Source organism: Nyctibius grandis (assembly GCF_013368605.1).
Source record: "Nyctibius grandis isolate bNycGra1 chromosome W unlocalized genomic scaffold, bNycGra1.pri SUPER_W_unloc_2, whole genome shotgun sequence".
In the NCBI taxonomy this organism is placed as follows: Eukaryota; Metazoa; Chordata; class Aves; order Nyctibiiformes; family Nyctibiidae; genus Nyctibius; species Nyctibius grandis.
This window is the reverse complement of record NW_027167473.1, coordinates 746,743-774,654: the sequence shown is the minus strand read 5'-3', so window position 1 is coordinate 774,654 and position 27,912 is coordinate 746,743. Positions and strand designations below refer to the sequence as shown.

Sequence of the window (27,912 nt, the reverse complement as noted above, 5' to 3'; positions counted from 1 at the left end):
GTTGAACACATAAGCACATCTCTATGTCTAGATTAAGCACAGTCCTAACACTTGACATAGCACAACTGGTAATACGCATACTCTTAGAAATCCAACCTCAGGGAATAAATCTCAACAGTCATTTTAGTCACTGCTTCATCTGCTGCTAGCCTAGAGATGTCAAATGGTGCAAGCACAAACATATACATTAGGAAAGGGCTCAAATCCAATCTTTTCACATAGTTATCATGTAGATAGTTATCATGAATGCTGATCTCCAGCAACATAGACCAGATTAACTAGGACCTCACAATTCTTTACTCTATTACTAGTTTCCATGACACCAACTACCAATAGCTAAGTAGCTTAAGTATATTCACATTCAGACTATCTTCCAGCTGAAGAACTGACTACTACTTGGATAGGTGTGCTGGTTTTGGCTGGGACAGAGTTAATTTTCTTCATAGTAGCTAGCATAGGACTATGTTTTGGATTTGCAACCAAAACAGCGTTGATAAAGCAGGTATGTTTTCATTATTGCTGAGCAGTGCTTACACAAAGGCCTTTCCTGTTTCTCATACTGCCCCACCAGTGAGTAGGCTGGGGGTGCACAAGAAGTTGGGAGGGGACACAGCCAGGACAGCTGACCCCAACTGACCAAAGGGATATTCCATACCATATGGTGTCATGCTTAGCATATAAAGCTGGGGGAAGAAGAAAGAGGGGGGATGTTCAGAGTTATGGCATTTGTCTTCCCAAGTAACCATTACATATGATGAAGTCTTGTTTTCCTGGAGATGGCTGAACACCTGCCTGCCAATGGGAAATAGTGAATGAATTCCTTGTTTTGCTTTGCTTACACACGCAGCTTTTGCTTTACCTATTAAACTGTCTTTATCTCAACCCACAAGTTTTCTCACTTTTACTCTTGTGATTCTCTCCCCCATCCCACCAGGGGGGAGTGAGCGAGCAGCTGCGTGGTGCTTAGATGCCAGTTGGGGTTAAGCCACAACAATAAGACTCATGTTCTTCCGGTTTCCCCATTTAAAATGTTACTCTGGTGTGAGAGTTTCTGACACAAAATACAGCTGAGAAAATACAAGCTCAGAATTCCCATTTGAACTCAGTCAGTTAGCTAGAAACTGTAATACTACTAATGCAACATGGTATTTTGAACCAATCTGCTTTCCCTTCTAGAAAAGATTTGAACCTAAATCAGAGCAATGATATTCTGTTCCCCCTTTGATATATTTCTGTGTTTCAAGTACGTTGCAAGCTTAAAGGATTCTGAAAAGACCTTGTAGCCTTTCAAATAGGAAGAAAAAAAAAAAGAAACAAACCACAACCAAGTCTGGACATACAAGCTGTTCTTTCAAAATTTCCCAATCACAGGAAAGACAGTATTTCATAACATTTAAGAAAATGCCTTCCCCATGCAAGCAAGGATTTGGAATAAATCTGATAATTTAAGAGCAGGAAAAACCCCAATATTCAGTTTCTCTTAGGAGACCTCAATAAAAGACTACATTGACTGCAAAAGGTCATTAGGGACACAGAACATGAGCTTATTCAAACCAAGTCAGAGGGTCAAAGCATTAAGCAATGCACTTGCATACCAGAGAGGATTACCTACCTAGTTAGTTAACACAGAAAAACTGTGAACTCAGGCTTGTATTGATCAACTGCAATCCCAATGATCGATTGTATAGTGATACATGCTGTAAGATCAATAGCATTGCCTTCCTAGTTATCAGGGCAAGCAGACACAGTACAGGGAAGAGAAACCAAGCTTTGACACACCCTAGAAGGCCTAGTTTTTCAAACAAGAAAGCTATTTATAATTTGTAAACAACCCTTCTTTGCCTTTTCTTCAAACAACAGTTTTCAAAAACATTTTCCAGAACTTTTCAATTACAGCTCCACTAGACCTTCTTTACACTGACACTGATCTGAATTGCACTGATCAATTTTAAATAGATAGTAATACCTTTAGGTAGAGATCCTTGTAAAATGACAGCTGAAGCTCTGGAATTTATGACTGAAAAGACTGGGAGTGATTATGTTAGAAACAAAATGCCAGAGAAGGCTGGACAGATGTTCTGTCTAATAAATAAAACTATATTTCTCACAGATCAATTTATCAAAATATTCAACCCAGCACTAACTGTAAAATACAGGAACAGGCTGATATCAAAAACTTATGATATAGAGACTGGACACTGACAACAACATTGAATGTCCTGAATTATCAATCCCTAAAGTTTGTGGAAGCAACATGAAACCATAAGCTTATACAATTAAAAAGGAGGAGGATGAGTAAGGTGATGCCTTCTGTGGCATTATAGCACTTTTGCCACCAGCACCAATCAAAACAGCTCTGGCTGCCATTATCAGGAAGTTAGAAACTACAAAACTGAAGTATTCTTACACCAGTGTATACATCCATGGTATGTCTACATCTCAAATGCAGAGAAAGATAGGATCCTCTTCCCCGTTCAAAAGCAGAACGGCTAACTGGAAAAGATCCATAAGTAGGTAATAGTAATAAGCATAAACAGAGATGTAGAGGGCTATGACCCATGAAGTAAACAAGATTTTGACTCTTCAGCCTACAAGACACAACCAAAGAGTGAATACAGTAGAAATCTAAAGTCACAAGTGGCATAGGGAAGACGAGTACTATGGCTTTCACAACACAAGAGCCAGAAATTAACAAATTACCTGAAGGCAGGCTTGACAAAAACAACACACGCACACCACCACCCCCCCCCCCCCCCCCCCCCAAACAAAAGCAGATGTTTCGATTCTTCACAGAAGATTTAATTACCATGGGGAGGAACTTACTTCCAAATATCATAGACACTAACCCTTTACTCAGAGTTCATCAGCAATCAGCTCTTCGAAGGCAAATTCATCAAGGGTTATTAAGCAGAAAGGTATTCTCTTGACTCAGGCGGCCCCCGAAATTGCCGGGAAGCAGGAGAGGGCACGGGAAGGAGTGTCACCCCACCTGCCTGAGCTCCCTCTGTTCCCCAGGTCCAGCCCAGGACAGAATGCCAGGACTCCGCCCCTCTGAGCTGACCGTGCAGGTTCTCACCTCCATTAAACGGTACCTTCAAAAGCACTATCGAGACGCCATGAAGGCAGAGCAAAGCTACACGCTAACGCAGCGCCCACAGGCGCGCTCCCCTCCATGGCCAGGGTAGCGCCCCCCCCAACCTGCGAGCCCCCCCGGGAGGCCAGTGGCCCCACAGCCACCCCGCCGGCACTTCACATCTGATGAATCATGACGTGGGCGTGGAGGGTCCCTTGCCCCAGACGAGGAGAAGCGGCGACGAAGTTTGGCCCAGCGACGGGGCGGAGGGCCCAGGAAGCAGCCGGCTGCGCCCTCCTGCCCAGGGCCCGCTACAAGGGGAACCAGCACCCCCTACCCCTCCCGGCCCGCTCATTACCTGAGCGGCACCTGGCAGCTCCAGCTATCACCGCAGTCACTGCCCCTCACCCGCCCCTACGAAAACCACGCCGCGCCGCCACCTCCAGCCCCACACCCGGGCGACGCCATCTTGTCTACCTGCCCTCCGCCTCGCCTCTCCGGGGGCACGCTAGCGTCACACCGCGAGGTCACCTGCCCCCGCCGGCCCAATCGGGAGGTGCTTACGGTAAGAGGGGCGGGGCGAGGACAAGGAGAGCTCTGCCTCTTTCCGCGAGGGGCAGGGCAGAGTGGAAGTGGTGGGTGGTAGCGCCCGGGGCCGTCCCCGACTCCGACCCTCCCCGGGGGCTCCTCTAGCACCGCCTGCCCCTTTCCCAGCCGGGCACAGCGACAGGCTCCCCCGGGGGCTGGATAAAGGTGGCGAGCCGGGCCCAGAAGGGGCATTTCGCCCCATACGCCTCAGCCCCTTCCCTCAGCGGCCATGGCTGCCTCGACGCCTGCCTTTGTCCCCTCACAAGGGGCTACGTGCCCACCCAGTACGGCTGAGGGGGCACTCCCACCAGGATGCACCGGAACACAGTGCTTACCCCCAAGAGCAGCTTTGGCACTGGGTTTTCAGCCTTTTGAGAGGGCCTTGATCTGAAATGGAGGGGTTTTGTCCAAAATGCAGGTGGCAGCTGTGCGTTTGTGAGGGAGGATGTGGAGAGGGGGATTCTAGCCAAACTAGAATTATCCCTTGGGCTTTTTATCCTCAGGGGAAGCTAGAAAGCCTGTGAGGTTCTTTTATATTTTTTTTTTCAATTTGGCTTTTCACAGCGCCCTTGTCTTTGAGGTTTGCTAGATGAAAACACAAAAAAATGGCATAAAAGAAATGCCTTCTTTATCAGGAAAATAGTACGTTTACTGATTTCATGTGACTTGAGGCATCAGAGTATTTCAAGTGGTCAGGAGCTGGCTTCTTTTTGTATCTGCCTGCACATCACGTGTTTCTTCTCTTCCTTTTTCTTTTCTCTGCAATGTCACTTGCAAAATGGCGATCATTTGGTTTGAGTTACTCTAATTTTTGCCTCTATAAGCATAGGAAAAAGTGCATATGATCCATGTGGGCATAAGGAAAAGCACACATCCATCCACATCAGTTTTAAAGCAGCATAATTAAATACAAATATTCCGTATGCCTTTTAATTCCCCTGCAATAGGGGAGTTTCCTGGTGGAATAGAGCACCTCAAAGTTTGACTAAGCACCTCATTGTGCACCAAGCAATGCGCACCGGACCCTCGTATTCACTCGGAGAAGCCAGGTGATAAAGCCAAGTTGTCTGCTAGTTAAAAGGATCTCTCTAAGGGAAACCTAGGATGAAGTTTTGCAAAGTGAAGTCAGTGCCAGGCGTTAGCCTGGCTGGGCTGGCAGTGGAATGGGAGGAGATGTTTTATGCTTGTGGTCAGATTATCCCACAGGAGAGATGGAGAACTTCAGTATAAATTGTGTATGTTACAATCAACAGGAATGCTTTCACAGGCTTGCTCTCAGTGGATTATACCAAACCTGTGTGTTCTGCTGCTTCGAGCTGCCGGAGTACCCTTTCCATGACTCCCCAGTGCTGTGGTGTCAGCCCACTCCTCCTCACTCTCGGGACTGTGATATAGCTGCTTTTTGTCTCAAATGAGCAGCACAGGCATGGGGCTGCCAAAATAACGCCCATCCCTGCCCTCCAGGCATTGCCCAGCAAGCTTCGTTTGCTCAAAAATAAATGAAGAACGAAAACAGCTACCCTGTGCCTCTCCTATGCTTAAATTGACGGGGCCCAGGGAGGCCGCCAGCCAGCCCCGCCGATCCGTGCAGGGCAGCGGGCAACGGACACGGGGCGAGGCCGGGAAGCTTCACCTCGAGCCCCCCAGACCCTCCGCCGCCGCCAGGGGGCGCCACCCCGCCCCCGACGGGGCCACACCGCCTGGCAACCGCAAAGGGGGCGGGCCAGCTCGCCGCCCTGCCTCCTCCGGTTGCTAGGAAACGAGGCTCTCGGGCGGGGTGGGGGATCCGCCGCAAAGGCGCGACGAGACTGTCGTAAAAAAATCCCGGGGAAAATGCCGTGAAGCGCGGTCGGTGGGGCCTGTGACGGAGACGGTGACCGGGTCTGGTTTCCCGCGCTTATATGCCCCGTCCCCCAGCAGTTGTCTCCCCCTTCTTCTCCATGTGGGGCTCGGGCTGGGCCCTTGGCCTCTCCTCGTCCTTCTACTATGGCCCGGAAAACAGTTAGCAGGAAACGGAAAGTGGTGGTGGCGGCGGCGGCGGCTGCTGCCGAGGGGCTCCAGGGAGAGCAGGTAGGCCGGGGGGGGAAGCCCTTCTCCCCAGTAGGGGGGGTACGTGCCGGTGCCCGGGGGGAGGGGTGACCCTGAGTGGCGGTTGCCGTGTCCCGGTGCCGGTTGGGGCAGGGAAGGGTTCCGGTGCCTGGGGAAGGTGTCTTGGGGAGGGGGGTGAGGAGGAATAGTCTCGGCCCCGGTGGCGGGGGGTGTCTCAGTGCGATACAGCAGACAGCCCCCACTCCCTGTCCTGGTGGCGCCGGGGGCTCTCCTGGGTTCCTGCCGCTCCGCCCGGCGCTGCCCCCGTTGGGTTCAGCTGTTCAGCCCGTAACTGCCGGGTCCCCGCCGCCCCCAGGCTGAGTGATGCTGCGGGGAAACCCCAGGCCGGGCTGGAGGAGGCCGATGAACGGCGCGGTCGGTATCGGGCAGCACTCGCGGTGCCACCCCAAACCTGCCGAGCTCACGGTGGGGGCCTGTTGGGGCTGCCCTCTTCTCTTTAAAGTGCTTCTCGGTTTCCTCTTATTTCTATAAGCATCTGGTGTCGCAATGGCACCGAAACGGTGTGGACTGTTTTTAATATCATCGCAGTGTTAGTTCTTTAGCATATATTTATGTTTATGTTGCTGAAGGCTGTATCAGCATTTCCGAGTTAATATTCATGTACGGTATTCCATGGGTAGTTGGGAAGACTTCAGTATTTTGCTGAGAATATCTTTGAATTTAGAAGGGTCGTGTCTTAAGTTTGTTCTAGTTGCTTTATCTAATTTTCATGCTGCTTTTCCATAGTATGGGTGCAATCACTCAGTTCACAAAAGGATAAGACTCCCCCTGGTGAAAAGGTCTCTGGTGTACTACCTGAAAGGTAGAGAGGTCAGGATACAGAATGAGTCCAGCTATCACCGCTTGTTGCATGGATATGCAGCTCAGCAGCTTCCCAGCCTCCTGAAGGAGAGAGAATTTCAACTCGGAACCCTTAATAAAGTATTTGCTTCCCAGTGGTTGAACCACCGACAAGTGGTGTGTGGGACAAAATGCAACACAGTAAGTGCCACCTCTCTTTCTCTTCCCTCTGTTAATTATTCCACCCCCACCCCCAAATGATGCTTACCATAATTGAAGTATGTAGACTGCCAAGGAAAATATTAGGAAGTAATTGTGAGCGGAGTCAAAATCACGCACAATTAATTTTGAATGAAGGTAATGCTTAACGATCACCAGTTATCATCTGAAAATATGGCACTGTGCAGATGGCTGGAAACCTGAATGTAAGACCTGTACCTCGATGGAGTATCTGTGTAATCTGCACAGTGATTTACATCTGTTTGCAGGATGGAGAGCAACAATGGGGTTGGATCTTCTTGTCCTGCAAATGCAAAGTTAATGAATGGCGCTAGCTTTGCTAAATGGTAGCTAAGGTGCCTAGCAAAAGTTGCTAGTAAGACTCTTTTTCATTATGCTCAGTCTTATATGATTTGGTTTTATGTATGGTTCTGTGCTGCTGACTTTGAAAAGTTGCTACAAAACTAAAAACTGTGGTTAAACTCCAGATATTAGTCAGAGTAGCTAGAAATGTTACAAGCTTAAAAAATGAATTTCATATCTTAAGGATTATCCTTTGCTTTTTCACTTTGTGATTTTTTTTTTCACTCTAAATCTGTTTTCAGTGTTCAAATAACTTCCCTTGCTTATGTACTATTTATTTATTTATTTATGCTTTAGCAAAAATTGAAACCTCTTCAGACTCTTAACGTTTCAGATCCAAAGCATCACTTTATAGGGGAGTATTAAAATAATGTCCTATGCGATTAATAAATGGAGATCATACTTAGGTAATGTTCTCTCTACTGGAGTTAGTAGCTCAACTTCATTGGCTGAGGTTGCAATTTCATGTATGAAGTTCTGATTGAATTAGTGCAAAATCCCAAATTTGTTCTTTGCAAGTTGGTTAGTGCCACAGAAATGAATTGAGCGTTGTAAGGAATGTATAGATCAAGCAGCTCTTAAACCTCAAAGTATATCATAGAATCACATATCAGTTGGTGTGATTGTTTCTTTGCCTTAAGGTGTTTTTGCGCAGAAGCCATGCTCGGTGATCTGAATTGTAAGAGACAGTGGTATATTTTTTCATTTCAGATGTTCTGTTATTATTCATAGTTACACAGCAGGAGGCTTTCGTGTAGTAGCTCTTAAGAAGCAAGGCCTAGCTGTATAAACACAATGGTCTTTTAACAAGAATAAGCCTGAAATAGAATCTCTCTGCCTTCTTTCTCCACATGTGTTCATTGCCTCGGCTGGTCAGCAGCCAGCACTGTTCATGGAACAGCTTACAGGAGACAAACTCCTGCTGATACACAAGCTCTCAAAAATCTTGCTTACTCTAGCAAGATGACTGTGTGTTTTATAGAGGTGCAACGATTTTGCTATGTTCTGTAACTTCTGTAGTTCCAGCACTGCTACAGCGAAGATAAATGGGCATGTTGTTAATGCAACCTAGCAGAAAAATTGTTTGGGACCAAACAATTGCAGAACTGAAGAGGGATTCAACCATATTGTTGTTTCCACTGCGTGTGCTGCAACGAAGTGTTTGCTTCCACAGCTAGACTTAACGTTACAGATGGACTTTGTCTTTTATTAAGCAAAATATAACGATTACAAAAGAAGTCACTTCAGCATTGTTAAAGATTCTACATGAATTATGAATACTGTAATAGCTTTAGCTTGGTTGCTTTGTGTTCACATTTGAACAAGTAGAGTGTTAAACTCTACACTTTAATTATAAGATTCTTTTTCTCTCTCATCTCCTGAGTAAGTGACCTAATAAAGAAGAATTCCTTTGCCGATTCTCATACACTGAAGTTGTGGCATTTAAGGTGGGAGTAAATCTAAAGCAACTTGGTTGACTTTAATGGGGTTTGCTGCATTGGAGTTGCACGTAATTAAAGTTAATGCAACAAAAAAATATAAACCGTAGCAGTTATTTTAATCAAAGTTTGAATGTGGCACTGAGAGCTTTTAGCATTTAATTTATAAATTGCCCTTGGCTATGCTGTGCCAGAAGGATTCACTATTTTTAATAACAAAACAAAAATACACTCTTGTCATAGAGGAGTAGTTTTGCTTTTAGTCACTTGACAGTACTAGTCGCTATAAACACTGAAGAGAATATGGAGCTCTGTCAGTTGCTCATTTTTAATGAGGTTTATAACTTGTTTAATTATTTGGGGTAACTTTTTATCCTAAAAATATCCCTAGGTATGATTGTGTATATGAAATAACTTTATTGTTCTACAGTGGATCCTGGTGCTCACAGTTGGTCAGCTGTAAATCAAATATTTGGGTTTCTTAAAGGTGCATGCTTTTTTCTGATAGATTTAGAATTATGGAACCTATACAAGCATTCAAGTGTCTAAAAATTCAAACACAATCACCTGGGCTTTTCTGAGGCAGGATTAATGTTTGCAAGAATCTCCTTGATCTTGTATGCAATGGGCTGCTTAATGTTTTTCAAATTCAAATAAATGAGCAAGCAAACTTCTGAGAGGTGCAGACATTAAATTACTAAAGGCTGATACCATGAAGTCTCAGAAGAAGATACTGTCTGTAATCAGCGTCTTCTGTTCAGGCTTCCTAGAGAAACTTTGAGACTTATATAGGAGACAAGCCTATGACAAATGAAAACACTGAACATGAGATTGCTAAAGTTCTGTGGGGTGTGGTTTTTGTTGGTTTGTGTTTGTGTTTTTTTTTTTTGTTTGGGTTTTTTTTGTTTGGGTTTTTTTTGTTTGGGTTTTTTTTGTTTGGGTTTTTTTTGCTATTTCAGGAAAAGAAGAATAAAGCAGCTTCTAAAAAGAAGTTCCAATAATCATTTTGAAGCTTCTTTTGTTTCCTTAGTTCTGTGTATGTGTTCAGGACATAATTCTTTTGCTAATTGTGAAGTTATGGATGAAAAAATACAAGAGCTGTAAATCATTCCCTAAATACAAGCAGCTTATTAGTTTCCAGTTGCTTGGGAATATAATTGCCTGGAATCTAATATTTTTGTTTGCTCCCCCCCCCCCCCCCCCCCCCCACAGGCAGGCCTGACAGGTATATTTGTGTTTAAAATCTTCCTTACTGAATGCTCTCTTCTGGTTTCTCAGGTGGCTTTTCCAAGGCTTGAATGGGTTGCTTTCTAAATGCTAGCTGATACCTTTTCTGTCTTTGGTAGATTCATACGTTGCCTTGGATGCCTTGCTGTAATCACCAGCTCTTGTTTCTTCTTAGAGACTTCTAATTTGTTCAAGAGATCTCATGTCTGTTCTGTGCATCTCAGACAATTATAATCTAGTCTTGTAGTCCTGGGGTTGTAGTGGTGAGAATACAATGCACAGTTACTCTTCTGTCTGTGAATATGGACTCTCTATAGGGAAAATGATTTCCACTTGCTTTGCAAGTTAACATATCTTCTGGTTTTGCACATGTAATGAAGAATCAAGACGACTGCTAGTTTCTGATCCCAGGGAAAAAATGAGAAGTCATGCTCCTGCAGTTTGTAACCCTATTCAAAGTCCACTGAACAGTGACCAAAACTCAGTGTAAATAAACCTGTGATGCCTGTAATTGACACCTCCATTCACTGTTCTTTCAGGGGCTTGTGAGTAAATAGCTAGGTGATGTTTCTTGTGTCAAGAGTATTTGGTTTTCTGTCAACTGCATGTGATAACCATGTCTGTCTTCAGAGTGTGGTAGTTTCTGTGCCAGGTATGGTGTGGGTGGTAGAGATGCACTTTAGCAGGTGAAGTCTCTCACTTCTTCATCCTTTTGACATCTGTTAACTGTCTGCCAGCCTCCTGAAATTAAACACAGAGGGCAGGACACAAATGTGTCAAAAACTGACAAATGTGATTTTTGGTAGTGAACAAGTTCAGTGATGTCAAAGTGTGTGCCCATTAGCTAGTAGTGCTTCAGAGTTTCACAGCAAGGTGGAGTGCCTGATTGCGTGGTCTTGTCTCTGGAAATGTGAGTTCAGAATCAGTCAACTCACTGGCTTCTTTTACTGCTGCTCACTTCTCAGATGTTTCTTTATATCCTGTATTGTTTCTCTTTGGACCCTTTCAAGGAGGACGTGTGAGGCCGTTACCCACTTGTGTCTCCTGTACTGTACAACCTGTGAGTAGGTTTTGTGCTAAGATTAGTGCATGTTCTGATCTCCACTGGAAAGGAGACATACTGGTTTGATAGCTTAGTCTTTAAAGAGCCCATGTTTCTTTGGGGCTTGGCATATATTAGTAAATCTGTATTGCTGTAGAATGGAAGAACCTTATGCCAAGCGTTCTATGAACATAGAAAAGAGAGATGTTTACAATCTGAATAAAAGGCAAGACTGAGAACTGGGAAAAATCAAACAACAGTGCTACTCGGTGTGACCACCAATGGTATTGGTGTAATGACACTGTAAGCATTGTCTTGCTTTGTTGTTGGCAAAAAAACAAATTTGAAGGAGAACAATGATGTCATTTTCCAGCTTGGCTAAGGGTGAAATTTTTCTGACCAGCTTCAGCTGGTCTGGAGTTGTGCTGTTGCAGAAAGGGATGTTCCCACCTGCTCATTCTTGCTGGCACTGATATGAGTGTGGCTGGGGAGTCAGCTGGATCAGCTTGCTGCTTTGCGTTCAGACGAGTTTTCTTGTAGGGTTAGTTTTCACTGAAGGCAGAGATATGATCCAGCTGACCTCACAGCCTACCTGAGCACTAGTTGCTGTCACAAGGGTGGTGAGACTGTTTGGGTGAGGAAGAAGCACATGGATTCTCAAAGATTGGCTTAAGCCAATTGCGAAACTTAATTGCAATTGATTCTCTCTTAGTGGCTGTTTTTAGCAAGGCAATGTGTTTATCTTGGGTTTATTTTAAATGTTAGTATGAATGACAAGATGTGCCTGTGATTTCTGAGAGCAGTATGTGAAGAGCTGGGGTGCAGAGCGTATCATGAATACTTCTTGCATGAAGAATAAGCAGTCTTTCATGCATGTTCTCTGTGCCTTGTAAGTCTATGTCCATCCTGCTTGTGTAATAAAAACGTGCTGTAGCTCAGGGTGGCACACTTTGTTCCGATTGATTTGTATGATCAACTAAAAGATAGGGCTGCCTGTTCATCTGCTGTTCTGTGTGCAAGGTCAGCAGCAAGAGGACACGAGAGAGTCTACCTGCTGCCTTGAAATGGCGTTTCATAGGCTTTTTTTTTTTTTAATCTTGCTGTATAAAGTCAATGCTTTCAGTTAAAGATGCATGGGAAGGGTGCTTATATTTAATGAATTGGTAACTTTGGTTTTGTGTTTTTTGGGGTTTTTTTTGTGTTGTTTTTTTTTTTTCCCTAAACTGTTGTATCCAAAAGGCAGGTCAAAAAAATGGAAGTAGACTTGTTGGAAGAGCCTGGCAAACTGTTCTGCTCTCAGTATTGTATATAAGAGAAGGATGGATTTTGCAGTTCAGACTCTGGTCCTTAGATACTCTATTCCCTGCCAGAGTCTTTACTTTTGGCAAGTTGATTAATGAAGTACCTTAGTCAATGAAGTGGGGCAGTTTCTTGATTAACTTGATCATAAGCAGTTTGAAAAGGGGACAGCTGCATAGTAATTGTATGGGAGCCATTTGCCAAAATGACTTCTCACCACTTTTGCAAACCAAAACAAAAATAAGCATATGGCTGGTAATCTCATGGGGTGTGAAAAGTAGAGCCAGATCATGGCTATGACAACTGTAATACCTAGCCATGCCTGTCTGCCTTGATCCTTGAGTGACAGCACTGTTGCAAGCTGTACATCTGAATTGCTTTTTTTTTTAAAAAAAAAGGGGGGGGGGGATGGGATGGATTTCTCTCTGTCATGTCATCCAGCCCGTTTCCTTGTTAGAACAAGGTTGTCCTGTAGAGAACATGATAGCTGAGTCTGCTCCATTTCTCACAGATGAAGTGTGGTCCTTGGACTTCTGGCAGATGGCCAAAGCAGTCCTGGCTTAGTAAATCTTGGATGTCAAGTTATTTGGCACGCTAATGACTGACATGCATATGTTTTACTAGCTGGAAGAACAGAATTATGTGCAAAGCTTAAAATCAAGGGACAAATATGCACAGCTCACTGTTTGGAGGTCGATGGGGGTTTAATGCATTCAGGAAAAGTTTTTTGTGGATGGTTTTTAGTTTCTATATAATGAGTAGCTGGAAAAAAAATCTTATTCCTGCTTCAGATAAAGAAAAAAAATAAATGTATAGTTCAGCTATCAGGACTTTGTCAAGACTCTTAGAGGCCAGGCTGCTTTGGAGTTATTTGCAGATGGACTTATTTCAAGAGTAGTGAAGGTACCAGTTTGCTTGGAAGTAGTAGGCCAATTTCTGGTTTTTCTTCATATTTATGTCATTGTATGCTGTGGTTTTGGCTGCACTTTTTTAAAAACAGTCAGATATTTTGTACTTTTACTGTAGTGTCTTTAAAACTCTTAAAACAGTATTCAAATTTTCTGCATTCTTAGCTGGGTGCCTATCTTGTTTCTTAACATTTCTCCCTTTTTGGCTCTAGAAGTGTCTAACAACTGTTTGGCTTCGCTTGGCTTCTGTTTGCTGGATTTACAGGGAAGATATTTTGGCAATCAGTGGTGCAGCTTGCAAGTGTGAGCTTCTGGCTTCCTGTCCCACCCTAGGTGATGCAAGAGTCCTAGCATATGCAGACAGTGCTTGCTTATTTTATTCTAGGGTGGTGGTGGTTGTGGTTGTTTTTAAACTAACCACAGTGTCACAGAATGTTAGGGATTGGAAGGGACCTCGAAAGATCATCTAGTCCAATCCCCCTGCCGGAGCAGGATTGCCTAGACCATATCACACAGGAACGCGTCCAGGCGGGTTTTGAATGTCTCCAGAGAAGGAGACTCCACAACCTCTCTGGGCAGCCTGTTCCAGTGTTCGGTCACCCTCACCGTAAAGAAGTTTTTCCTCATATTTATGTGGAACCTCCTGTGTTCCAGCTTGCACCCATTGCCCCTTGTCCTGTCAAGGGATGTCACTGAGAAGAGCCTGGCTCCATCCTCATGACACTTGCCCTTTACATATTTATAAACATTAATGAGGTCACCCCTCAGTCTCCTCTTCTCCAAGCTAAAGAGACCCAGCTCCCTCAGCCTCTCCTCATAAGGGAGATGTTCCACCCCCTTAATCATCTTCGTGGCTCTGCGCTGGACTCTCTCTAGCAGTTCCCTGTCCTTCTTGAACTGAGGGGCCCAGAACTGGACACAATATTCCAGGTGCGGCCTCACCAGGGCAGAGTAGAGGGGGAGGAGAACCTCTCTTGACCTGCTAACCACACCCCTTCTAATACACCCCAGGATGCCATTGGCCTTCTTGGCCACAAGGGCACACTGCTGGCTCATGGTCATCCTGCTGTCCACTAGGACCCCCAGGTCCCTTTCCCCTCTGCTGCTCTCCAACAGGTCTGTCCCCAACTTGTACTGGTACATGGGGTTGTTCTTGCCCAGATGCAGGACTCTCCACTTGCCCTTGTTATATTTCATTAAGTTTCTCCCCGCCCAACTCTCCAGCCTGTCCAGGTCTCTCTGAATGGCTGCGCAGCCTTCCGTTGTGTCAGCCACTCCTCCCAGTTTTGTGTCATCAGCGAACTTGCTGACAGTGCACTCTATTCCCTCATCCAAGTCATTAATGAATATATTGAATAGTACTGGTCCCAGTACCGACCCTTGAGGGACTCTGCTAGACACAGGCCTCCAACTGGACTCTGTCCCATTGACCACCACTCTCTGGCTTCTTTCCTTCAGCCAGTTCACAGTCCACCTCACTACCCGATCATCCAGACCACACTTCCTCAGTTTAGCTGTGAGGATGCTGTGGGAGACCGTGTCAAACGCTTTACTGAAATCAAGATAGACCACATCCACAGCTTTACCATCATCTATCCACCGGGTTACGTCCTCATAAAAGGCTATCAAGTTGGTTAAGCATGACTTTCCCTTGGTGAAGCCATGCTGAGTGCCCCTAATGATCCCCCTATCCTTGATGTGCCTAGAGACAGCACCAAGGACAAGTTGTTCCATCACCTTTCCGGGGATGGAGGTGAGGCTGACTGGTCTATAGTTACCCGGGTCCTCCTTCTCGCCCTTTTTGAAGACTGGAGTGACATTCGCTTTCCTCCACTCCTCAGGCACCTCTCCCGTTGCCCACGACTTAGCAAAGATGATGGAGAGTGGCCTAGCAATGACTTCCGCCAGCTCCCTCAGCACCCGCGGGTGCATCCCATCAGGGCCCATGGATTTATGGACGTCCAGATTGCTTAATTGGTCCCGACCCAGCCCTCATCTACCACGACAGATTCCTCCTCTATCCTGACTTCTTCTGGGGCCTCAGGGGTCCAGGACTCCTCAGGACAGCCTCCAGCAGTATAGACAGAGGCAAAGAAGGCATTCAGTAACTCCGCCTTCTTTTTATCCTCTGTCTCCAGGGCCCCCACCTCATTCATCAGTGGGCCAAGTTCCTTACCAAGCAAGGGGAGAAGTTACTGCTTAAAACTTTACAGCTGAAACTATAAAGCCAGTCCCTTAACTGTGTGAAATTTCTTGCCCTAAGAGCAGTTGCTGTTCTGGTTAGAGTAATACTGTGCAACTGGAGGAGAAAAGTGAGGAAATGACAAAGCAGTTCAAGGGCTGATGATGGATTAGTGGGGTACAAGCAGATGAAAGCACTGCAAGAGATATGTCCTGTTGCTGCTTCTGAGGATATCTTCATTTGAAAACTTGTTATAGGAAAATGATGTTGAGGTTGAAGATCCAGGGCAGAAGTGTGAGGGTCTGATGCTTCAGCATTGTATGTTTCCAAGTTCTTTACCTTTTCAGCCCAATTAGTTTAGAGTTTAGCTAAAAGAATTTTGCATTAGAGTAAGTCTTTATTAACCTCGTATCAAACATGAATGTATGACAGTGGTGTCAGACTGGAGAATGTGAAGGGTTTTTAATTTCAGTCCTCATACCTGTTGAGATGCTCTTGAAAGTGTGAATCTCTTACGCAGTTTTCCTGAGTCCGTGGACATCCTGAGGTGTGGATGTGTTTTCCTAATTAGCACTTCTGGTGCCAGCTTTAGGACCTGCAGATGACACTTGCAAGCCTTAATCTTAGGTACTTAACTGTTGATTTTGTTGTGTGGTGGTTTGTTTTTGTTTTTTTTTTTTTTTTTCAGTAGTTGAAGGAGGATAGGGGAGGAAATTGGGCATTTCTGCTGGAAGGAAATACTGAGGAAGAAAAGAGGATATGCACTCATAGGGGAAGGACAAGGGAGGATGAGAGGAGAGGGAATTACTGGTCCTGATCCTACAGTGCATGTGTTAATTTTCAGGGATGTGGTTAGGGCAGAGGGGCTGCTGTGTGCATCATGTTTTTACCAGCTGTCTGAGGCAGTGAACTGCATTGTAAGACTTGGGAGAAGTGAGGAGTGCCTCCCTCCTACTCAGCTGCACTTCAGCTATTGCCTGACCCCACACCTGCATGCAAAATAAAGAACTAAACATGAAAATTCACTCCCTGTGGGAACAATCATCTGTGTAAGACTACCTACAGAGGAAGATCAGTTGCAGGTTGAAGATTGTGCATAATTCTAGACACAACACACAAATAACAATGAATAGTTTTCAGCTTTCTCTGCAGAATGAGTTTAACATACCATACTTTATCAGATTTTGATTTGACATTAATATTCTGCTAGTTCGGTACATCAAGATAATAAATATGCTGCTAAATTTTCTTAGGTTTTTGATGCTTATTAAAGAACAGATCTACGGTCTGTGAGAGTTCACCAAAAACAACTTGTATGTATAACTCTTCTCTGAGAACCGCTAGATTTCTCTTCTGTCCTTCTAGAAATGTCTGACAAAGGATTTCAGAACAATTTCCTTGAGGTGTGTATTTTTTAAATTGTATTGAGTTTTCTTGGGTTTTTTTGTTGTTGTCTTCTACATCTTCAGTTCATTTCCAGAGGCTTTGAGACAATGTTCTTTGGTTATAGAAGGAACAAACTTAACGAGGGGGGGGAGGATAGAATTTAATTATAATCCTGGGCTGTGATTCTACATCACTTTCCTTAGTGCCAAGTCAGCTTCAGATCCTCTATTTCCTTGCTTCACTTGTGTTCCCTCACAGGGCTTTGTGCCCTCTGTTATACCTATTTGACTGCTAGTGCAGCTGCTCTCTGAACAACATCTGTGAAATGATCCAGCACAAGAGCCTCCCAAATAAAAGTGCACCTTGGCAGGCAATGTAAACCTTTGTTCTGGTTTAGATTGTAACCATATGGTCATATATATTTGAACTGACAACTCTGGATATAATGATGTCTGAAGAGTTGTAAGGCTTTATAACTGAGTTTTCTGCCAAGGGGACGGTGACATAGAGCTCGAACTTCTAGTCTTTTTGCAGGCTGAGATATGTAGCTAGATATCTTTTTTAGATGTTTGCACTGGCAGTACTATATTTAGTTATTATTCTCTGTGTATCACCAGAAAATAAACTCCAATTATATAAATTTATAAAGTGTCAGTTTGTCAAAGCCAAAACTTCATGGTATCTGGGAGGCAGGAGACTTGTGCTAAGCCCCCTGGGGCTTACTGCCTGTTTTGAGGTGGGTCTCTTTCTCACTGCCATACAGGGAAGCTGGAAAATAATATTGTTTTGTCACAGTATTGAACAGGGAAAAGAATTTTAGATTCAAGGGTTTTGTTAAATGGGAAACTTCCCATGACAAATTTCTCTATCTTCCATTGCTGTGAAAACCAAATGGGATGATTAAAATAAAACCCACTGTAATTAAGTTAGTTTAGCTGTTTTAAGAAGGAATTTATGCATTTTTCAGTCATACTTGCAGCATTTGTGGATTCGAACTTTAAAAGAATATCAGTTCAAAATAGGGAGGATATTTGACCATCTTGTTTTTCTTATCTGCTTGATAATGACTTGCATCTCCTGCTTTTTTCCCCAGTTATTTGTAGTAGATGTCCAGACTGGTCAAATTACCAAGATTCCTGTTCTGAAAGATCGTGAACCCAGCATGGTGAACCAGCAGGGATGTGGCATTCATGCCATTGAGCTCAACCCCTTGAGGACCCTTCTGGCCACAGGTGGAGACAACCCCAACAGTCTTGCAATTTATCATCTGCCTACACTGGATCCTGTCTGTGTGGGAGATGTAAGTGGGAGTATTCAGGGAAAGTTTATTCTGTCGCAAGAATTACTACTTTTAAGTGCATAAGGTCAGAGCAAGGTTAAGATTTGGGAGTCTTGTAGTGGAGAGTAAATTTCTGAAAGCTTGAAAACATTCCTGATTACATTGTCAAAAATGACAACTTATCTTAAATATGAGTGAGTACACAAACATGTGAGATGATTCTCAGGCTTCTGAATCAGATTTCTTCTTCCTCACCCTCATTCAGGTCTACTTCAGATTACTTTTAAGCATTGAAAATGTAACAAAATCTTAACTGTTAAAGTCTAATTGTGGTGATGACCTCTGAAACTAGTTTTAGTGAAAAAGCTCTTTTGAGAAATTGAAAAGATGATACAAGTTGTTCAAATTTTCCCCTTCTCCAGTGCAGCTTATGTATGTATTATTCCAGAGGCAGAACTTGGCTTTGAGGATTAGCTCTAACCCAGTGGCTTATGGCAGTTTGATAGACTCTGGTACTGCTTATATTTCTGAAACATCATGAGGCCTTTTTAAAATAGCCAGTCTTAAAAAAAGGGGGGGGCTCAAATGAGTATAGTGGTGTCCTGTAAGCACTTCTCTCCCATTTTTCCTTTTTGATTCAGGACTTCACATAGATGTTAACTACACAAAGGCTTGACTCTGAAGATTTGTATGACTTGTTATTCATTTGTGTGCTGCTGTGACTCTGCAGCTTTTCAAACAGGAGTAGAACCTTATAGTCTTTTTTTTCCCCACAGGTTTCTCACCTGCTAAAGAAAAGATTCTTGAAGTAATAGTCTTGAAAAATTAATCTGTAGGTCATATATTGTGAAGATAATGTTTTGGTTACTTTTTATAGTAGGGATGTGCATTTGAGGAAATAAAAGTATGTAGCTACTTTACAGAAGTAAAGAATGCTGCTTTCAAAATGGAAAATCCAAGTCCTTAGAATTGAGATCAATTTGTCCTTGGTCAGAGACCTGTTTTTCCATCACCTAATTGCTCTCTATTAATTATACACTTCAAAAGCAAACAAAAAAAAAGTTTAAATTACTGTTAAGTACTTAAACAGCTCTAGCTTGATACTGGAATCTTATCTGTATGTTTTTTAATGTAGGCCTGTCCTTCTGAGTTTGTGCTAAAAAAATCAAAGTGAAGAATACTTGTCTGCTTTGAGACCACTCTAGAATATAATGGCACAGAAAATCTGTCTTTTCTTTTAGGATGGACATAAGGACTGGATATTTTCAATTGCATGGATCAGTGATACTATGGCTGTTTCTGGTAAAGTCAATTTTTTTTTTTTTTTTTAACCAGAATTTTATACTGATGTACAGCACTTGATAGATCTTAGGGAAGCACCTTTATCAAGGCATTTGAAACCACTTGGAACTACTTTGCCTATTTAAACCATTCTTGGTATTAGTACAGTGCTTTGCTTTTTTTTGTTTGTTGGGCCCTGGTCTAGATTTTATTTTTTTTTTTCTAGTATTACAGGGAATACTACTGTCTTTACAGTAGGTGTTGCCATGAGAGGATGTCTAAACACAGTGAGTTAAAGGGAAGGATTCCACACAAGAAGAATAATTTCAAGAGGGTATTGGTTATCAGTTAATAACTTGGGAATACAGCAGAGCAGTATTGGTTTCCTGAAATCCCATGAAAGACTGATTAATGAAAACTCAGTTTGTTTTATCAAGCCATCAGTAAAGTCGTGTGTGAGTGTATATATATGCACACATACTATGGCAGTTAATACAGAAGGCTGTAATAAAAAAGGTCAGTTACTGACTTTTTAGTAACTAGTTGGATAATAAGTGTAACTTCATAAAGTATTACTTAACTTGGGTAAAGGCAGCGATACTAATATATGCTGTTGCATTAATGTAGTAGTTTACGGTCTTTCTGTGCTGACAGGGTGTAGTATTCCGTATAGGGAGGTGTCAAACTGCAGGTGACAGAAAATCGTAACAGTCTCATATCAAAATCAAATACTTGAATTGTTAGTTCAGTAATATTTTTTCAAAAAAAAAAAGCTAATCCTGGAGTTTGATTTTGAATTTAATATAAAAATTGATCCTTGCAACTCTCCAACCCAAATATCTCCATTTAAAAAAAAAAAAAAGCCACATTGTATAGGGAAGAAACTGAGGTACATATCAAATCTGTCAGAGCTGACTTAGATGAAAGTGAGTTGCCTAAACACCAGAAGGGATGGGTATAGAACCTTGGATTAAGCCTGTGTTGATCTATAGAATCACAGAATCGTTTTGGTTGGAAAGGACCTTTAAGATCATCAAGTCCAACCGTTAACCCAACACTGCCAAGTTCACCACTGAACCATGTCCCTAAGCACCACATCTACTCATCTTTTAAATACCTCCAGGGTATTTAATACTGTCCAGATCCCTCTGCAGAGCCTTCCTACCCTCAAGCAGATCGACACTCCCACCCAACTTGGTGTCATCTGCAAACTTCCTGAGTGTGCACTCGATCCCCTCGTCCAGATCATTGATAAAGATATTGAAGAGAACTGGCCCCAACACTGAGCCCTGGGGAACACCACTTGTGACCGGACACCAACTGGATTTAACTCCATTCACCACAACTCTTTGGGCCCGGCCATCCAGCCAGTTCTTTACCCAGCGAAGCGTATGCCTGTCCAAGCCACGAGCAGTCAGTTTCTCCAGGAGAATGCTGTGGGAGACTGTGTCAAAGGCTTTACTGAAGTCCAGGTAAACAACACCCACAGCCTTTCCCTCATCCAGTAAGCGGGTCATCTTGTCATAGAAGGAGATCAGGTTAGTCAAGCAGGACCTGCCTTTCGTAAACCCATGCTGACTGGGCCTGATCGCCTGGTTGTCCTGTACGTGCCGTGTGATGGCACTCAAGATGATCTGGCACCAAGGTCAGACTGACAGGCCTGTAGTTCCCCGGATCCTCCTTCCAGCCCTTCTTGTAGATGGGCATCACATTTGCTAACTTCCAGTCCCCTGGGACCTCCCTGGTTAGCCAGGACTGCTGATAGATGATGGAAAGTGGCTTGGTGAGCACTTCTGCCAGCTCCCTCAGTACCCTTGGGTGGATCCCATCTGGTCCCAGAGACTTGTGTGTGTCTAAGTGGTGTAGCAGGTCTCTAACCATTTCCCCTTGGACTGTGGGGGCTTGGTTCTGCTCACTGCCCCTGTCTTCCAGCTCAGGGGGCTGGGTACCCGGAGAACAACTGGTCTTGCTACTAAAGACTGAGGCAAAGGTGGCATTAAGCACCTCAGCCTTTTCCTCAGCCTTTGTCACTATGTTTCCCCTCACATCCAATAAAGGATGGAGCTTCCCCTTGGCCCTCCTCTTGTTGCTAATGTGTTTATAGAAACATTTTTTTTATTGCCTTTTATGGCAGTAGCCAGATTAAGTTCTAGCTGGGCTTGGGCCCTTCTAATTTTCTCCCTGCACAGCCTCACAACATCTTTGTCGTCCTCCTGAGTCACCTGCCCCTTTTTCCGAAGGGCATAAACTCTCCTTTTTTTCCGGAGTTCCAGCCAAAGCTCTCCGTTCAGCCAGGCCGGTTTTCTTCCCCGCTGGCTCGTCTTCCTGCACATGGGGACAGCCTGCTCCTGCGCCTTTAAGATTCCCTTCTTGAAGAGTGTCCAGCCTTCCTGGACCCCTTTGTCCTTCATGACTGTCTGCCAAGGGACTCTGTCAACCAGGCTCCTAAACAGGCCAAAGTCTGCCCTCCGGAAGTCCAAGGTAACAGTTCTGCTGACCCCCCTCCTTACTTCTCCAAGAATCGAAAACTATCATTTCCTGATCACTATGCCCAAGACAGCCTCCAACCATCACATCACCCACAAGTCCTTCCCTGTTCACAAACAACAGGTCCAGCGGGGCACCTTCCCTAGTTGGCTCACTCACCAGCTGTGTCAGGAAGTTATCTATCTCCCACACACTCCAGGAACCTCCTAGACTGTTTCCTCTCTGCTGTACTGTATTTCCAGCAGACATCCTCTAAGTTTAAGTCCCCCACGAGAACAAGGGCTACTGATCGTGAGACTTCTCCCAGCTGCTTATATAATATTTCATCTGCCTCTTCATCCTGGTTGGGTGGTCTATAGCAGACTCCCACCATGACATCTGCCTTGTTGGCCATCCCCCTGATCCTTACCCATAAACACTTGACCCTTTCATCACCATCCTCAAGCTCTAGACAGTCAAAACACTCCCTAACCTACAGGGCCACCCCACCGCCTCTCCTTCCTTGCCTATCCCTTCTGAAGAGTTTATAACCATCCATTGCAGCACTCCAGTTGTGCAAGTCATCCCACCATGTTTCCGTGACAGCAACTATGTCATAGTTTTCCAGCTGCACAATGGCTTCCAGCTCCTCCTGTTTGTTGCCCATGCTGCATGCATTGGTGTAGATGCACTTCAGCTGGGCTATTGATCCCACCACCTTTGTGTGTGGGAGAAGCCCTAATTCCTGCATGACCATTCTCAGGCACTTCTGCAGTTTCTAACCCATCACTAACCCTTGCGTCTCTGCTGCTGCCTGGCTCTCCATCCCCTGCCTCCACTGAGACGGCAGACCAAAGGTCCTCACTTAGCACACCATCCCACAGACATGTGCATGCCCCCCCAGGCTTGTCTCTAGCAAGCCTGGTTTTATCCCCTTCCCGCTTCAATACTAGTTTAAAGCTCTTCTGATGAGCCCTGCTAACTCCTGGGCAAAGATCCTTTTCCCCCTTTGAGACAGGTGTACCCCATGAACCCTATGAACCAAAGTCAATTCAGCTTTCTTCATCCCATATTGTTACTCTTATTGATTCATATTTTGGATTAATATCTTCAAATTCAGTAGAAACATAAAATGAGTTCTTGCTTGTTCGGCCTCAGTTCCTATGTTACATTCTTTAATCAAGAGGTTGCGTGGGTTTAAAAAAATAATTTAAGAAATAGATTTGATACAAATTGTGGCTTGAAATACCTATTTCTGTTCAGTTCACAAATGTGTGTGTACATATCCATAAGCATACTGTCAGAAATTAAATGATCCAAAATTGGTGTAAACCCAACTGAGTTTTCTTTGGAGGTTTTTGTATTGACTTACCAAGGCTGACATTGACAGTCTGATAAGCAAGGCTGAACACGTAGGCTATTCAGTTGTCTCTGAGTTTATTCTGCATGTGAATCTCTAATGGTGATTTTTGTACAGGATTGTATTTTTTGATGCATCCTAATCAGTTTGAAAACAGATGAGATGATCTAGCTGCTTGGAAACCATGTAGACAAACCAGCTGACAATGAGTTAACAATGTTATGAACTTTATAGCTCAGTAAAATCATGTTTTTGTTAATAATATGTAGGCACCAACAGTGTGTTCAGTTAAATTAAATTAATAGTAATAGTATCCTTTCTTTCTTTCAGACCCTATTGTTTATTGCAGTTCTTTTTTTAAAAAGAGGAATTATGTATATGTGAAATGGTGTTATGGACTATTTATTCAGGTTCCCGGGATGGTTCGATGGGTCTCTGGGAAGTCACAGAGGATGTGTTGTCCAAAAGTGCTGCCAGGCATAATCTCTCTCAAGTTCCTGTCTATGCGCACATAACACACAGGGCTCTGAAGGATATCCCCAAGGAGAACGCTAATCCTGACAACTGCAAAGTCCGAGCATTGGCTTTCAACAATAAGAACAAGGTCAGTAAGATAAGCAAGGTAGTTGAGAAGTCCTAAATCTGTCCGTATGTATTAGAAAAAGAAAAAATTAATCTAAATCAAATATACTGGAGAAGCAACCTAATTTTTTTTTCCCTGATCCTTTTGTATCTTTATCGTATGAGATGGTTGTCTTTGCTGTGTCTGCTTTTGCCCCAAGTGCTTGGAGAAGTCCAGTAGGAAATAAAAAACATGTTTTCAGAAGGAATGGTTTTCCTGTGGGTTTGATTTTTAGACTCGCACCCTAAAGGGGGCAGACAGGGAATGTTTACAAGAAGCAGATAAAGCACCAAAACACCTCTTGCAGCTTGAATCCCACTCTTGAGTGCTCTTGCTGCTTTCCTTCACCTTTTGTGAAGATCAGCTAATGTTCAGTCAGTTGCTGTTTTGGTGGCTGAATTGTTACTGGGATGCTCAGCAAGTGAGGTGACTGACACATAGGGCAGGCACCAGTGCTTGCTTTGGTGTTATTTTTTTGGCATTTCACAATGTCCTGGTTTGGCCTAAACCAGAACCAATTTTCCTTTCAGTGATTTTTACTTTCAGCTCAGTCTCCTCTAAGTAACTGCACTTTCTGAAACTAACTGCATGTTTTGCAGACAGTGTCTGCTTCCAGGACTGATAACGCTCGAAGTTTGTAGTTATCGCTGAGGCACCGGTAGGGATGTTATGCAGAAAGGCTCTTGCTGTACCTATTCTTAGAGAAACCAAGGTCACTGCTGAATTCCTCACTGCTTACGAGTGAAGAGCCGAAGGGGGGTCGCAGCTGCAGGGGGGAACAGACAGGGCAGGTGACCCAAAATTGACCAACGAGGGTATTCCATCTCATACACGTCATTCTCGGTATAAAGCGGGGGGATCACGAGGGTCTCGGCCCTTCTGCTATGGCTGGTGTCCGAAGAGGACTCTGTCCATTTTCCTGCTGCCCCCGATCCCAATCCGTGCATTCCTGAATCCAGTTCCCGTCTGTCGCTGGGCCCGGTCTGGGCCTTCCCGGAGCCTGCCCTGCAGTGCCGGGGGTGACGTGACTGTTATTTTGGGAGCTTGATCTTGGTTTTGTATATATTTGTATATATTCAATTATTTCCATTATTATTATTATGTTCTCTTTCATTATTATAGTTCATTAAAACTGTTTTAACTTCCCAACCCATAAGTCTCTCTCCCTTTTCTCTTTCCCTTCCCCTTCTGGGTGGGGGGGAGGAGAGTTAATAGAGAGAGCATGTCTGCCACTGGTTTAATAGCCGTCCCAGCTTTAAACTGTGACAGACAAACAGTAAATGTTAACCTCCCTCATGCTGATCTCTTGTTATTACTAGAGATGAATTGTACTGGGGCAAGTGGGAATAGCAATTCATCCCCCGCTACTTTTCTTTCTGCCCTCAAAGAACGGAGAAGGTCTGAAGCAAAGGCGGGTGTGCTATCAGAAGCACAGTGCTCCTGGGGGGCTTTATTTTTCACTATAGCTGTTAATTACTCCTCTGTGATGGAGACTTCATGTAGCTTTTTCAGTAGAGTAGTGCCTGGAAAGAAATGTTTACTTCAGGGTCGGAATCAGTATGGGAGCTGCTGTAGAGAATTACAAACCCCATCTTGTACTGTCTAATAATTCATTATTTGATTATCTAACAAGTTCTATACTTCTGAAAGTTATTTTTGGTTATTTACTTTTTTTATTAATTCTTATTCTACCTGGCACCCTTGTGCTATATTGCATTCTGTCAAGATCAATATAAAATGAAAATTTATCTTGATAAGCATGTACAGAATTATGGATGAGTTCAATCTGGAGTATGCAGCCTGCCTAGTAGAGAGTGTGAGTTTGTAAGGACACCTATAATACAGAAACTAACTCTCTTACTCTTTTTTTTTTTTTTTTTTTTTTTTTTTTAAAAAATAGGAACTGGGAGCTGTGTCCTTAGACGGGTATTTTCATCTTTGGAAAGCAGAGCACACACTATCAAAGGTGCTTTTCTGTTTGTTGGTGTAAAATTTCAAAAATTGCCTAGCAGTTAAAGCCGTTCACTATGCTTCATCTCCTTTAAATACTTGAAGAAAGAGCAATAGTGTTTGTAAAACACTTAAAAGCTTTATGTGAAATGAAATATTCTAAAAATTAGAACTTGGGGAGAGAAACTCCACACTCCCCTTATTTTGGAGGATGGGAGGTGCTCTTAACTTTCTGCCAGTTCTGGATGAGCTGAAGTAAACAGTTCCATAGAGTATGATGGATACTTGATTACCAGTGTTCATAAAGGAAGTTGTACTTATTTAAGTGTAACTGCAGTTCAAACCCAGATGTATCTCTGCTAGTGTATGAGGTAAGCTTTTTCAGCTGAGAGCTGATGTCTGTGTATACCTGCTGAAGAAATAACAGCACCTTAGAAAGATGTAAAACAATTTACGAAAATGTCCGTTGTTCTTTGCATAATACTTGGCTTCAGCCTTTATAATCTTGGTTTGGTTCAGATAAGGCATCCAATCTCCTTCAGGTTTTTTTTCTCTGGGTCAGGTTGTTGCTTTTCTCTTAAAGTTCTGTTGTTGTGCCAAACTTATTTCTTTAGCTGCATTTTATTTTTTTCACTGCAACTTCCTTGAACATAACTTACAGCATTGTTCTATTAACATTTTGCTCTTTTCTCATAATGTGTTCATTTGTCTTTCCTCTGTTTCCAGTTACTTTCCACGAAGTTGCCATACTGCAGGGAGAATGTGTGTTTGGCTTATGGTCAGGAGTGGTCAGTGTATGCAGTAGGATCACAGGCACATGTCTCCTTCCTGGATCCCAGGCAGCCTTCTCACAATGTTAAATCCGTCTGTTCCAAAGAACGAGGCAGCGGTAAGAAACTTGTCAAAGGGTGCTTCAAATGGTTTGCTTGCAGAAGTAGCTATCAAGACTGCAGTAAAATAAGCTTTTAATAAATAGGAAGGATTTTTCATGTGATAGACTAAATCATTAATAGTATATATAGGTTTTGCTTTTATGACAGTATTCCTTGAGCAACCAACAAACCAAACTTTAAAAGCAACTCTGAAATCTAATGATAGACAACATTAGTGCTTTTATGATCAACTAAATTGTACACCATCCAAATATTACTGAACTTCTAAAAGTATGCATTTTACTTCTACTTATTTTTTACTGTTTCTTATTCTGTTTTACTTCATCTCAAAACAAATCCAGTCTTTGTACCACTATTAATACTGTCTATTCTTGCATTTTTCTCTGGGAATGGAAAAAAAGCATGTTGTCTGCTCTGTGGTCTCATATTGGGAGTCTGTGCTGTGAGTGAATGCTTGCTTAGTAATTTTAAAGCCATGAGTGCGACTCTTAATTTTCAATGTGTATTTATTTACTTTAAATATACAAAAGCTCACTGTCTAAAAAAAAAAAAAATTGCAAATTTGAGTGCTGTTTTCCTTTTCTGATGTGGATGCAGTATGTCCAATTGAACCTTACACCAGGGCCAAGCGTGAGGGCTTGCAGAGTGCATGGTCCCATAAGCTTCTTCCCATACCCTTTATTTTCAAGCATGAGAAGGCACTGTGCTGTGTGATGCCCATTTTAAACCATATTAATCCCAGACTAATAAATTGCAGTCCTTAATTAGCTTGGCTCTAGGCATCCATCTCTTCATTGGGCAAGTTATCAAAAGAGAATGCACGTAGGCAAGAATTAGGAAAGTTTTATTTATGTGGTTACTGGAGTTTGAACAGTGCTGTGTAAATAAATGTCAGGGTCTGCTTCTTTCAGATACGGGAGAAGTTTCTATAATATGAGAAAAGGTTGCTTCACCAGCTCGTGTTGTCACCTGAACATCTTATCAGCAACAGCCCTTGTCCTGTCCCACTGTCAGCGAGGGCTCTGTGGAGGTCCTGACATTGTCACCCTTCAGTATCATAGGGAAGAAATACCGACACACTGGAGTGTGGTGCCCAGTGGTGGCTGAAAGCTTCTGCCTTCAGTGTGTGATCATCCCTGCTGGGGGGATGATCTATGTGTAGGTAGTATCTCTGGGGCACTAGTTCATGTCTGGAGAGAGCCTTTGTTCAATGCTGTTTTCTGTTCTGCATAGTAGGTGGGTCTTTTTCTTTTGCATGGTGGTAGAGGCATATAAGTAATATTAATTTCCAAGATACCAAGTGTTTCAACTTTCTGGTGATCTCACTGGGACTTGGAGCAGTGCAGCACCTCCGGAAAGTAGGCTGTTTATTGATTTACAGACTAAAATCTGGGTTGACTTTTAAGTGCTTTGAAGTGTTACCTGAATGTGCTTTCAGCTTCCAAA

General features: G+C 43.4%; 2 protein-coding genes across 4 annotated transcripts in view; one reads left to right on the top strand and one right to left on the bottom strand.

The window, feature by feature from the left end:
• Window positions 1-3,573, bottom strand: part of UBAP1 (ubiquitin associated protein 1) — a 64,720-nt gene extending 61,147 nt beyond the window's left edge. The window contains exons 1-2 of one of the 3 annotated variants that reach the window (XM_068424444.1): window positions 3,432-3,541; window positions 2,847-2,876 (exon numbers count right to left, since the gene is read on the bottom strand). The gene's annotated coding sequence lies outside the window, so the exon portion shown is untranslated. The other 2 variants (XM_068424445.1, XM_068424443.1) reach the window with 2 other exon arrangements.
• Window positions 3,574-5,491: 1,918 nt separating this feature from the next.
• Window positions 5,492-27,912, top strand: part of DCAF12 (DDB1 and CUL4 associated factor 12) — a 35,550-nt gene continuing 13,129 nt past the window's right edge. The window contains exons 1-7 of the mRNA XM_068424393.1: window positions 5,492-5,731; window positions 6,497-6,751; window positions 17,709-17,915; window positions 19,136-19,196; window positions 23,412-23,605; window positions 25,524-25,589; window positions 26,300-26,462. Of these exons, the coding sequence (XP_068280494.1) occupies window positions 5,648-5,731; window positions 6,497-6,751; window positions 17,709-17,915; window positions 19,136-19,196; window positions 23,412-23,605; window positions 25,524-25,589; window positions 26,300-26,462 (1,030 nt within the window). The 5' untranslated portion in view covers window positions 5,492-5,647. The remainder of the gene's footprint in view (window positions 5,732-6,496; window positions 6,752-17,708; window positions 17,916-19,135; window positions 19,197-23,411; window positions 23,606-25,523; window positions 25,590-26,299; window positions 26,463-27,912) is intronic.